Raw genomic sequence first — 13,193 nt, 5'->3', positions numbered from 1 at the left:
CTGCTGAATCAGGCACCTGATTTTGACCAAAATATAATTGATTTTGACCAACACCAAACCTATTTTGACCGATAAATAGGGAATAGCTAAACCTAGGAGCCTTAGCATGAAAGCCCCACTCATCTTCCCTCTTACCATCATTCGACGTACCAAAACCATGCCCAGGCAAGGAGACCTCGAAGGACCGATTGAAGATAGGAGGGAATCCTCAGACTCGCGACGATACCGGTAGTAACACCGTTGAGCCAAGTGACCAAAGCGGTTACAAATATGGCATTGAATCCGGGGCCTGAAGTTCCGTCCACGACCACGAGGAGACGATCGACCACCACGAACGGAGCCGTCGCCCACTGACACCGATTCAACCAGATTCGCATGAAGGCTGACATCCTGAGTCGCGCGATGAAGGCGAGTTTCGCACTCAACAAGTGCATTGACAACCCGTTGAAGAGAAATGGGATCAGTCGATAACGAAGCGGACGAGACCACACCCTCAAACTCCGGAGGCAGGCCAGCAAGAATAATCTCCAACTTCTCAATATCCGAGATCCGCGAGCCTGAAGTTTCAAGAATAGAACAAATATTCTTAATGCGAGGAACATAAGCAGTGACAGACAGAGTACCTTTCTTCAACGAATGTAACTCGTGACGGAACCGCGACTGCTTGGCACCAGTATCGGCAGCAAACAGTTCCGAAGCAGTGTGCCAAACATCATACGCCGATCTAGCCTCAGTGAAAGACGACAAAAGCGCAGCATCGATGGTAGAGAGAAGCCAAGACGTGAGGAGACGATCTTGTTGTTTGAACACCAGCGCGAATGGATTCGGTGCTAAGACACCATCGGCAGTGTGAACGTTCCGAGGTGGTGGAGGAACAGTACCATCAAGGAAACCAAGAAGGTCATAGCCATCAAGAATCAGCTTGACTTGCTGTTGCCAGAGAACATACGTTGCATCAGTTAGTTTAACCACATCATGACGGGGAAAGAAATGTACCACACGTTCACCATTGAAGAGAACAGCACTCGGCTCAGTCGAGTTAGAATCAGCGGAGGTTGTGACGACCATAGAGCCCAAGATCAGCCTGCGAAAGATACCATATTAGAAACCAGGTAAAAATAAAAGAAACTGCTCTTCTTTGATTTATGAAACTCGCTTGATTACAAGCTCACTTGAAATCCTTTTATATAGACTTCCTCAACTGCTCTTAACAGCTTAACAATATTCAACAGCTAAACAGCTAATTAACAGACTAACAACTAACAATCTAACTAACTGATCCTTTACAGTTTCTGATATCTTATTTTCTATCTTTTTTCTTTCACTTCTTATGTATCCACTTATCTTTCTTCGAACTCAATCTAATACTTATAAAATGATCATGAAAAAGTTTATTTAACGAAAAGAATTAAAAGCCTTACTAAAAAAAATCTAAAACTCATTTTACAACAACTAAAAATAAAATGGAACTATTACTAAAAAAAAGTGGATCTATTTACTTGAAATTAACTAAAATTTACTCAGAAATAGTGTAAATGTGAGCAAATTAAGGCCTAAAAAATGTAATAAATATCCACTCATCATAGAGGTATCCTTGTTGGTTGTTCTCAACCCTGAACTGATTGCTTTAGTTGATAAGCCTTTTCCAGTGATCTTCAGTCGCATACTCACGACCTGAGTTGTTCTATTGTTGAGAAGCTTGTCAATGATTCGCTCTTTCTTGTCTTTTGGAGTGGGAGTTTATAACCATTCAATTGAGTTGTTATTTTTCATCGTAATTCCCATAGACAACATAAATTGTTGATATGTGGTTTGGAGGTTGGTGGTTGCAGGTGGTTCACACCATTGGTTTCCTCTTTGTATTTTGGAAGTGCTTTTTTATAAGGGAAGATGACTCGATGTGAACTTCTTAGAGAATTATAGCTTACCCCGAGGTAGGACAGGATGTGATTAGATTGTATTAGGGGTTTTGGTATTGGCTAATCAAAGGATTTACGACTTATACGATAGAGGTGATAGGTGGATTTAATACAACTTGATTGGTTTGTAGGCGAGTGCGAGTCTTCCCTCGTGAGTTATTCATGTCGGAAGTGATGAGTGCTATAACCACATTTAATGCGACTTGATTGGTTATTTATCAGTCTTCACTAGGTAAATATTGCTTTGGCATGGATTATGTATAACAAAAACATACATCAAACATGTATTGATTGTTTTTTTTATAGATAAAAAAAGATATTATATTTTTAGAATTTAATTGTCTTTATATGAGTTTTTTCAAATTTATCTTTTAACAATAAATTTCTAATAGTAAACAAAGAAAATTCGAAAATAACTAGCTTAAGATTATTATTGGGACAATATTTGGCTAAGTAGTCAGCTACCGTTGGCTTCTCTAAAGACATGTTCAATAAATGTCAATATTCTTCTTTAATTCCACAAACAAGAGATATAAACGAGACTTCCTTTAAATTATCACTGAGTATATCAATTGCAATATTACTATCACATTCAAGAATTACCTTAGAATAACCTTTATGGCGAGCTATTTATATGCCATTAAAGATTGCCCATAATTCAGCCATGAGAACCAAGCCTCTTCCAATAAATCTATGAAAACCTGCCATCCAATTCTCATAAGAATCACGTAGTACCCCTCATATAGCAGAGTAGTTCCTGTTCATGTTAAACGCCCCATCTGTATTGATTGTTTAAAAACTTGTTGTATTACAATTGAATCACTGATTGAGAAAAAAATTGTACGAAAGCATCAATTAACATCAATTTCAAATTCGATTTTTTAAGGTTTACCTGAAAAAACTTATTGCATTATATATTCAAATCTAAAAGACCCTACCACAAGTTTATATGAAGACAAGGCAGCAATGAAGATTTGGGCCCAACTCTTCTATTTCATAATGATTGGATGATGACCCACAAAAGACGAAGCTTCTTATAGAACCCAAAATTCAATGGCCTGGCGATTCAACACTCAAATTTGGAATGATTTCATCAGCTGTGGTTTTTTTTAATTATATCCAGAATATAGCTGAACAATGTTAAATATAACAATCAAATTGGAGTTCCCATTATTAAGGTCTGGTAAACAATTATGTAATGATTTAATGGTAGTCAAGGATGCAACCACAATTTGTTTCAATAGCTTAACAAGGAACATTTTCATTGCTCAAAGTGAGGCAAGTTGTCCTTTACCATAACTTTTTTTAATTTGAATTCCACATTTGTTGTCACATTACATAAGTAATTATCATTTCCTTTGTAATAAAGAAAAGAAAAAGCATTAAAGAAGATGTAATGACATTTCCCAAGAGTAGGTTTTAAAGGCTATTGGAACAAAGACCAAAGGGACTTGTCTTCCACAACATTGAAATGACATCTTGGATTGTCTTGATAGATATAAATAAATGCGTGCGTAGCAATTAAATGTGAAGGGGCAGCAGTTCTTGGGGGCAGCAAACTTCTCTCCCACTCCATTTACATGGCACTTTCTTTATTGTTTTTCCCCCATAAAGCAGATGGCAACAGACACATAAGTTGAAGAACAGAGGCTGTTGCCCCTTCATTTTGCTTCACTGTTGGACTGATTTGAAGCAACACAAAGCTGAAAATTGTACTTTTGATATGGAAAATGGAGTGTACTTGAAGAGGAAACATAGTTGATAATGTCTCAAGAACAAATAGACATAGATAACATCAAAAGAAAACTAGTTTTAAATGCAAGAGAACATGTTTTTAATAGTTCAAAAGCAACATATGGGGAAAGATTTACCTTAGCAAAAAGGGGAAACACAAAAAAGGGGGGTAAATTGACTTGTCTATACACTCTAGAATCTCTTGCATCATGAGGAAACTATGCCCAAAAGTTTGTTCAGTTTGAAGATCAAACCCAGCTTTGCTTGTGCTACCGGTAAGTGCCATGGGCAGTTAGCAAACGGGATGAGTCTCTAGAACCATCAGTCAGGCCATGAGCCGAGTCATGCTTCTAGTGCTTCTAGTCTACTAAGGCATGAACCCAGTAGCATTCCCCAATGCATCTTCCTCAACAGGAGCTGGAAGGTTAAGATCAATTAGAGCTGGCATATCTGATGAGTCTTGTTTGATCGCCAATGTTCTGTCATCTGAACCTCCGACAAAATGGGACCTTTTATGACCTCCTAAAGCTTGGCCTGACTTGAAAACTCTGAAGCAAAATGGGCACTCATGGCCCTTGTTTTTCTCTGAACCCAATCTTTTCTCAGCATTGTAAGATGAACCACGAGGAACACCAAGCCTTTTACCATTTGAAGAAGCCTTGGTAACTTTGGTATCACTCATTGGAGCCGTAAAAGAATCATTTGCCAAGTTATTTTCATAACTCTCCTGTATTGACTCATTGTAGCCATTCACCTTTGTATGGCTTGCTCTATGCCCTCCAAGAGCCCTATGGGAGTCAAACGTCTTGCTACAGGTTAAACATTCATATTTGCTTCCCTTTTGAGGACTGTAATAATCATTCTTCCCATTTCTTCTTAAATCATACTTTGAAGATCCAGTTTTCACACTTTTGAATTTACTCAAACACTTGCTAGAAGTTGCATCCATGTCTCTGAACCCAGATCCAGATTCTATATTAGGCTTCTTAAACTCATTGTTCTTGAGAAACCCATCGACAGAATCATCTGATTCCACCTTCTTTGGTCCATTTCTAAAATACCCAGAATCAGAATTCTCAGAAGAAGGATCAGATTCAGGAGATTTCTTCAACTTGTTGTCTCTTTGCTTTGTCATCTTCAAAAACCCACCCCTGTTCATGTCGTTCTTAATAGTAATCGTCACATCAATAGACGATGACTTGTCTTCCAACACAACAGAGTTGTTATCTGAAGAGTCAGGAGCTGAATTCATTCGTTTTCTACAACCAGAATCCCTTGACAACATCATCAAACACATTGCCACCTCTTCTTGTTCTTGCACTATCTCTGATACAGACGAAGAACCATTCCCCAGATTCTCTGAATTATTATTACGGTAAACACCGATTGTCTTAGGTGTACCCCTTCTGGATCTCCTTTTACTTGGAGCTGATGTCTCAGTATCTGACTGACTATCCATTATCTCCTTTTGTTTTTCACCATTATCTGAATGACAAGACATGTGACCACAAAGAGCTTTCAATGATCGAAAGCCCTTACCACATTCTTTACACACCATCATCTCTTTGAGTGAAGAACCATTGCCTGAATCCGAAAACCTCTTGGTTTTCTTGGGGTTTTCCCTTAAACCATAAGCTGCAGATTGGCCACCAGCTTCGGACACGATAAATCTCTTTATGTTTCTGGGATTAGCGGTGGAAATAAGTCTGTTTATGGGCATGTCAGCAGATTCTTCCTCTGTTTCAGCGAAACTATCATGCTTCATATGAGTTCTTATGTGACGACTTCCAACATGAGAACCTTTTGTTGCAAAACTTGCAAACAAACTTTCTTTATAGATTTAGTTCCATTAAGGAATAAAAATAAATAAAAACAGATAATAATAAAAAACGGAAACAAGATCAGTAGCTCATTTCTTACCTCAAAACCTTAGAAAATACTGCATTTTTCATGATTGCTTCTTTACTGTGACCAAGAAGACACCTTCCAATGTTGAATAAGTAAAGCAAAGCATAAGGAACAGATTTACAGATCCAGAAGCAGAAGCAGAGAAAAAACAGATCACATATTGCTTGCTTTTGTTTCAATGGAGATGATCAGACAAGAATCAAGAGTTGAGATGTGATAGTTCTTTGTTTCAAGTACAACAAAGAGATCCGACCCATAAAACGAGAACTCCCCTAATTCTTTATTTCATTGTTTAACAATTTTTTTTTTTAAAAAGAGAGAGTAAAATGGGTTATTGGAACTGAGAAAATTCAAATGAAAAGAGATGGGTCGCTCTAATGATGGCGATGAAGAGGCCTATACATAAGAAGAAGAATCAAAGCAAAAAACCATGACTCTTTCCTTCTTTCTTTCTCTCTCCGCTTTGTTTTGGTGCTATAGTTGGAGGAGAAATACATGCATGGAAGCAAAAGATTTAAAATGGAAGTAAAGATAGGCAGCACGTGTACTCTATTGAGAACCATTCGCTCATGGACTCAACGCTCAAGATTTCTTCAGTTTGTTTCAATATAAACAAAATATCCTTTTTTTTTTAAGTGAGGAATATCCAATAAAATGTATTATCATGTATATCTACACTGGTATTTAAATATTTGATTAAGTGAGATTTAAATTTAAATCATTAATTTTATTTTTTAATTAAGATTTTTTTTAAAATTTTTATATAATTTCTTTTAACAGTTTTATTATAAGTTTTGATTATTTAAATTTATTTTTCTTGTATTAGCAACAATGTATCAATTAAAATTAGATAAAGATTTAAATCTGAATATTATAAATTAAATATATATATAAAAAGCTTACTGTATTGATTTATCTTTAAATCTAATTACAACCAAATATCATAATCAGAGTGTGAGGCGAAAAAGGATAGATGGAATACTTTATGTTGCTTGCAAGCTCAATTAGTGAAAGGTCATAATCTCCATTTACCAGCTTACTAAAAGGGCTCCATTGTCATATGCATAAGCAAAGACGTTAGATTTAATGGTTTGCCCCTAATTTCTTTACGTTCACCCTAAAACTAACATTTAGTCCTTAAAAGTTTGATAGCTTTTTAATTTAGACCTTAAACTTTTCTTGATTTACATTTGTTTCAAAATTTAGCAATTTTTCTCAATTTAACTTTAAATTTGGATTCGATTATGGCATGACATTCTAAAATTGTAAAATATCATCAACGGAAAGTTTTAATTTTTTATATTTTAAATAAAATTTTTAAATTTCCAAATGATGATGTGGTACTCTCTCACAGTCAAATTGGCCCTTGATGTTTATATTTTTTTTCAATTTGACCCTCGACCTTTCAAAAAGAATGAAATTTGACCAATTATTCAAAAAGAGTCAAACTGATTTTTTTTAAAACATTAGTACTAACTAAAATGTTAAACTTTTAAATATGATAGTATGCATGGCAATTTATGTTTAATTTATGTTTTTTTTTAAATTTTTATGATCTTTTTATAATTTTCTTTTGAATTTTGATTTAATGTTATTGAATATTTTATAATTTTTAAAATTATTTGTTAGTATTACATATAAGATAAAATAGAGTTATGTCAGTAAATATAAGCTAAATTTATCATTATATATATATTTTAAAAAATTAGCATGTTTTAAAATTAAAACAAATGGAATTATTATATAAAAAACAATTGAAATTCTAAAGTTAAATTTTTATATTCTATTCTAATTATAAAAAAAGAAGAAGCTAAATTACATACGTGTCAATTCATCCATAACATTTAAATTAATTAGAAATAAAAAATTAACAAATTTATTTAAACAACTTTTCAAATAACCTCAACTCCAAATTCATGCCCAGCTGCTAGTTGAGCCAGTAAGTCCGCTGCTTGATCGCCTTCGCGGTAGACATGACCACCTTCACCTTCCATGAGCAATTCAATAAACCCAACGCTACTCTCCCAAGTCATCACGAATCTCTCCCGCAACGCCATAAGACTGTCCGACTCTGAAATTAACTGTCAAACCCATCAACCATGCCAGTCCCAATCCATCATTAAACCCCCCCCGGCGCCCCATCTCATCTCCCTCCACTATGGTGCACCCAACATTACGATTAAACCCAACCAAACCATTAGCCAAGATGGTCTCACAGCTCCATATGTTAATCAACATGTGCATTACGCGAGTAAAAAAGAGTAGTATACATATATATATATGAAAGTTGAATTGTTTCTATAAAATTATGTATATTTTTTGTAATACTAATCTACCTCTCATTAATTCTATTAGAAGATAGAAAGTAGATTCAATAAAATTAAGGGTAGTCATTAAATTATTAGAAAGCTTATATTTTGGTTATTTAATTTTAAAAAGATACAAAATGGTTATTGTACTATTCGAAAGTTTTTATTTAAGTCATTGAATTGTTAAAATTGTTATTGCATGACCTTCTTCACTCGTCCCACTTGCACCAATTAAAATCTCCCATTCTCCTTTTCTACAGTTTAATTTTTTTATTAAATAACTTTGAACGCTACAAAACTATAAACTGAAAATCAAATATCTTTCTTATCTGATATCTAACATTGACTATCATATGATTTATATTGAAATTATGAAAAGTAATAAAGTTTTATTTAGATGAAGAAAAAAATAAGTTGCCAATGGGTGTGGAATTGGGTTTATTAGAAAGAGAGGCACAATAAATGTATCTTTGGATGAGAGAGAATTATCTTCACATGAGAGGAAAAAAATTCATATTTTATATTAAAACTTTACCGGCTCATCTGGTAGACATAATACTGATTTGGTATATTAATTAACACTAGTGTATTATCTAATTTTGAAATAACAAGTTATTTGGCAAGCTTGAAATTTTGTACACTTAGGTGAGTTTTTGTTTCAAGATGGAAGATGGTATTTAAATATCACTTGTGTTAACATTTTTTAATATTAAACTTTTTCCAATAATATCTTCATCTAAAACTAAAAATTACACATTCTTTAATTATTGAGTATCGAAGATCATCCTCCCGACTTCATTTTCTCCAATTTTGTTCATTTCCTTTTAAGTCGTTGTTGTCAAACAAAAGTAAAAAAAAAAAAAATGCATTCAAATTTTTTCATTTGTGAGGCGATATCAAATATATTTATGAATGCTGAGTTTTTAATTGAAAATTTTCACTGTTCATGACTCATTTATCAATTTTTTTTCCTTCTTTTTCCCCATATTTCCTCTATAAACAAGCATTAAGCTCTTTAATTCTTAATTACCGGTTTGCATTTTATAACCCATTCTTAATTTAGTTGAAAACTAAGTTAATTATTTCCACATAAATACTATTGTTTTTTTAAAAAAAATAAATTAGAGGGTATATTTTAAATTTGTGTTTTTTAAAGAACTTTTCACATGTAAAACTTGATTTATGTTTTACTTCATAGTAAGCATAACATCAAAATAGAAATAAATATTTGCAATTCTCAGCAACCAAACACCTTGATATACTAATATATTTCAGAAGTTTGTATGTTATTTAATTTAACACTTTTTTTTTTTACATCAAACATACCAAATAAGCCGTAGAATGGTTAATTTAAAATTTTATGGACTAAATTTTAATTCTAGACATTTTAGATATATATTTTCTAAACATCCTTACTATAAATAAATTTAATACTCATATACCGACCCAATTATATATTATATTCGTAAGTACGAAAATAAATCAATAAAATAAAGTTGGTTTACTATCTCGTTTTGCACGAAGTACGCTAATACAGGGGGAGGGGGTTAAAAACCAGATTTTCTTTGTATAATTTAAATAATGGTCGAAAGTACACAATGTTATTTCTTTTATGGATATTCATCACTCGTAACCTAGGAACATGAAAATGAGTAGAGATTTGCTCATCTTGATCTTATTTAAGTAAAGTTTCAACATTGAAACCAACGACTCCTGGCTGAGAATAATCAAACATCTCCATGCAACATCAATAAAAAAAAATTCACTTGTTTCAGAAAAATCTCTGATTCTATAAGCATGTCATCACCATGATTCATGCATAAGATAACTGGAATAAAATCCACTGGAAATGGTTTTATTACAATAAGCCAATAACAAAATCAAATATATCCTACCCGTTAAAGACAGATTCAGACACTACTGTGTCATGTAATAACTCGATACAAGTCGAAGCAGGATCTTAAAACTAGAAGAAATAAAATGTAATGCAATGAAAACTGTGTAATCGGATTATACTTCTCTCAAAATGATGCTCTTATGCCACAGCTGGCATGTCCTTGAGCCATTGATCCAATGGCTTGCCAATGGAGTAGACAATAAACCCGATTGCCCTCAGCTTGGCTTCATCTACAACGTTACGGCCATCGAAGATGAACGCAGGCTTCCGCATATTATCGTAAATCCTCTGGTAATCGAGGGTTTTGAACTCATCCCACTCTGTCAGAATGCAAACCCCATGAGCATCCTTCGTTGCTGCATAGGCATCCCAGACAACATTAACTTGCTTGATCGAAGTAGGGCTCATCGGCTGAAGATGAACCGGATGGTCCCAATCGAACTTTTTCATTGCAAGATCCCTCTGAATCTGCTCCTCATTGACTTGAGGGTCATATATGCTCAGAAGAGCCTTGTCGCCCAACAGCCCTTTGCATACATCGATCGCTGGGGTCTCCCGAGTGTCACCGGTATCTTTCTTGAAAGCAAATCCGAGAATGGCAATCTTCTTCCCTGAAACTGTGTTAAACATTGAGGAAACAATCCGGTTCACAAACCGAGTTTTCTGGTAGTCATTAATCTTAATGACTTGTTTCCAGTAGTTTGCAACCTCTGGGAGGCCATTGCACTCACAGATGTAGACCAGGTTCAAAATATCCTTTTGGAAACACGATCCACCGAAACCCACACTCGCATTCAAGAACTTGGGTCCAATTCTTGTGTCTTTCCCAACAGCATGAGACACTTGGCTCACATCAGCACCGGTTGCCTCACACAATGCGGACATAGCATTAACCGAAGAGATTCTCTGCGCCAAGAAGGCATTGGCAGCAAGTTTTGATAGCTCGGCAGACCAGAGGTTGGAGCATATGATCCGGTCCACAGGGACCCAATGCGCATACACATCTCTCAATGCTGCGATTGCCTTTTGACCTTCTGGTGTTTCCCTGCCTCCAATAAGAACACGGTCCGGATTGAAAAGGTCCTGAATCGCAGTTCCCTCGGCAAGGAATTCAGGGTTGGAGAGAATCTGAAAGTCGATGCCTTTGCTGTTGTGGGTCAAAATTTTCTCAATTGCCTCAGCTGTTTTAACAGGGACAGTTGATTTCTCGACCACGATCTTGTTAGATTTCGATACATCAGCAATCATACGGGCAGCACTCTCCCAGTAGGTCAGATCAGCGGCTTTCCCAGCTCCCAGACCTTGGGTTTTCGTCGGGGTGTTAACCGAAACAAACACAATATCGGCCTCGGAAACATGCTTCTCAACATCACTGCTAAAGAAAAGGTTCTTCCCTCTGCACTTCTTCACCACCTCGTCAAGTCCAGGCTCATAGATCGGAAGTGTATCACTGTTCCAGGCAGTAATTCTTGAGACAGAAATATCCACAACAGCCACTTCAATTTCAGGGCACTTCAATGCAATGACAGCCATTGTCGGCCCACCGACATAACCAGCACCGATGCAACAGATCTTCACCATTTCTGATATCCTACAACATTAAAAAAAAATCCAATTTCTTTGTAAGATCATGGTATTGTTTATTAAACATCGGAATTAGCAAATATTGATGTCAGCAGCAATACATTAATTAACTGAGATTCATTTCAAAGTAAAACAAACCCAATACAATGCTGATGAAACACAGAAAGAAGTCAGACTCAGATCTATGGTTTCCCAAATGAAAAACAGGACATTAATACACTTTGAGATCCGACATGTAAACCGACCAAAATACGCAGTCAATCTACAAATTCCTTGTAAAACAATAAACAAGAAGTTCAGTGAACACATTCATGTCAGAGATCTGACCAAAAAAATGATGGAAACAACAAGAGATCCACCAACTAACAAAACCCAAAAACCATAAACAACCAAAAAAGGAGTGACCCAAAAGAACAAAGTTGACAAGTGAAAATCAAAAGCCAAAAGACTGAAAAGGAAGTAGAGATAAAATTACCTTGGTGGGTGTTGAGTTGTTAGATCAAAGAAAAAGAAACAAAATCTGGGTGAAGAAGAAGAACAATGGGAAAAAGGAGAGAAACAGGAAAAAAGGATCTTTGAGGTGAAGAATGAGAAAGACCGAAGACCTTTAAACTGTTTTTATAGTCACCTAAATTGCTTTGAAATGTCTACACAACTTTTTTTATTTCATTTAATCCTCCTTTTTTTTTATCATATTTTAAAAATGTCTATGAAAACAATTACATGTAATATAAATTATAAGAATATTCTTATTTCTTTTAGCCCATCAAAATCGTACACTTAAGTACCAATGATTTTATTTATTAATTAAATTACTTAAACCACATTAAAGGTATTTTTTTTTCCTGGTATTGATATATTGTTTTAGTAGTTTTAATTTAAAAGTAAAATTTTAATCAAATCAAGTTTAAAGGACTAAAATTAGTAAAAAAAAATCAAAGTGAGTTTATTTATAATTATGTCAAATAGTATATAAAATTTAATTACCTAAAATACCTCTAATTACCAAAATTGAATCAGAAATGCTATAATTTAATTACCTTATGAGATTTTTGTATAGACTTTCCCTAAATGCTAATTATTTTTCTAAATCATTATTGAATAGTATTTTCAAGTCAGAGTTTGATATAAATTATCAGATATTAGTTAGTAAGAGATTGAAATATTAAGGTATTGTATGTTCCATATTCAACTAATATGGTTGAGGATAATATGGAAACTCTAGGAGGCTATGACCCATTTGGATTACGTATTTACGATAGTCCACTTAAACAAATTGCTATGGGATTACTATAAGAAAATGTTGGTGAACTCTGAAAGGATTACTATGATTAATTGTATTTAATTTCTTCTTCTTACCAGAAATAAATATTTAATCAAAAATATCATTTTTTTTCTAAATTTTAATATAAAATATTTTTATCAATAATTTAATTAATTTTTAAATAATACCTGTAACCTTTTATATGATAAAATGCAAGTATTATAGCATATAAAAAATTATACAAAGTCTTTGACTGCATCAACTGGTGGATTAAAATATGGACAACCTCTTCTCATACTCATTGATAAAAATACAAAAAAAATGTGTAGGCAATAATTATAAAAGGGTCCACATGAGAGTTGTGCAGTGTTGGAGTGAAATGGAAGCTATGGAAAAAATTATTAAGATGGCAGTTAGAGACTCCAAGTGGAAGGAAATTGGTTGATTTATTTAATTATTTATTTAGGTTGGGATTTCCAGAGTATTTAGAAGGCCACATCATTGTGTAAGGGCATTCAAAACTTGGATTTGTTAATGTTAAACATGAGAGTGTGACAGATAAATATTGGCTCCTTTGG

The 13,193-nt window shown here is 34.3% G+C and overlaps 2 protein-coding genes across 5 annotated transcripts; both read right to left on the bottom strand.

The window, feature by feature from the left end:
* Positions 1-3,660: 3,660 nt before the first annotated feature.
* LOC107918399 (zinc finger protein 37) lies at positions 3,661-6,133 on the bottom strand. Its single transcript, XM_016847960.2, has 2 exons — positions 5,574-6,133; positions 3,661-5,479 (listed from the first exon to the last, which is right to left on the bottom strand). The coding sequence occupies exons 1-2, from the start codon at positions 5,603-5,605 to the stop codon at positions 4,021-4,023; spliced, it is 1,491 nt and encodes a 496-aa protein (XP_016703449.2). The 5' UTR covers positions 5,606-6,133; the 3' UTR covers positions 3,661-4,020.
* Positions 6,134-9,639: 3,506 nt separating this feature from the next.
* Positions 9,640-11,991, bottom strand: LOC107920024 (UDP-glucose 6-dehydrogenase 1-like). Of its 4 annotated transcripts, none has more exons than XM_016849509.2 (3): positions 11,827-11,991; positions 11,490-11,623; positions 9,640-11,358 (listed from the first exon to the last, which is right to left on the bottom strand). In XM_016849509.2, the coding sequence occupies exon 3, from the start codon at positions 11,346-11,348 to the stop codon at positions 9,906-9,908; it is 1,443 nt and encodes a 480-aa protein (XP_016704998.1). In that variant the 5' UTR covers positions 11,349-11,358; positions 11,490-11,623; positions 11,827-11,991; the 3' UTR covers positions 9,640-9,905. The 4 variants fall into 4 exon arrangements, with proteins under 4 accessions (XP_016704998.1, XP_040938275.1, XP_016704999.1 ...); XM_041082341.1 differs by having other exon boundaries at positions 11,490-11,613; XM_016849510.2 differs by lacking the exon at positions 11,490-11,623 and having other exon boundaries at positions 9,640-11,357.
* Between the last annotated feature and the right edge of the window lie 1,202 nt (positions 11,992-13,193).

Source organism: Gossypium hirsutum, chromosome A12 (assembly GCF_007990345.1).
Source record: "Gossypium hirsutum isolate 1008001.06 chromosome A12, Gossypium_hirsutum_v2.1, whole genome shotgun sequence".
In the NCBI taxonomy this organism is placed as follows: domain Eukaryota; kingdom Viridiplantae; phylum Streptophyta; class Magnoliopsida; order Malvales; family Malvaceae; genus Gossypium; species Gossypium hirsutum.
The sequence above is the reverse complement of the archived record's forward strand: the minus strand, read 5'-3'. Positions and strand labels throughout refer to the sequence as shown.

What these genes read in the sequence shown, in the direction of transcription:
- LOC107918399 (XM_016847960.2), bottom strand. Translation starts at nt 5,605, where the DNA reads ATGAAAAATGCAGTATTTTCTAAGGTTTTGAG. An exon ending in GTATTTTCTAAGGTTTTGAG is followed by an intron (nt 5,480 to 5,573) that starts GTAAGAAATGAG and finishes CTATAAAGAAAG; the next exon opens with TTTGTTTGCAAGTTTTGCAA.
- LOC107920024 (XM_016849509.2), bottom strand. Translation starts at nt 11,348, where the DNA reads ATGGTGAAGATCTGTTGCATCGGTGCTGGTTATGTCGGTGGGCCGACA.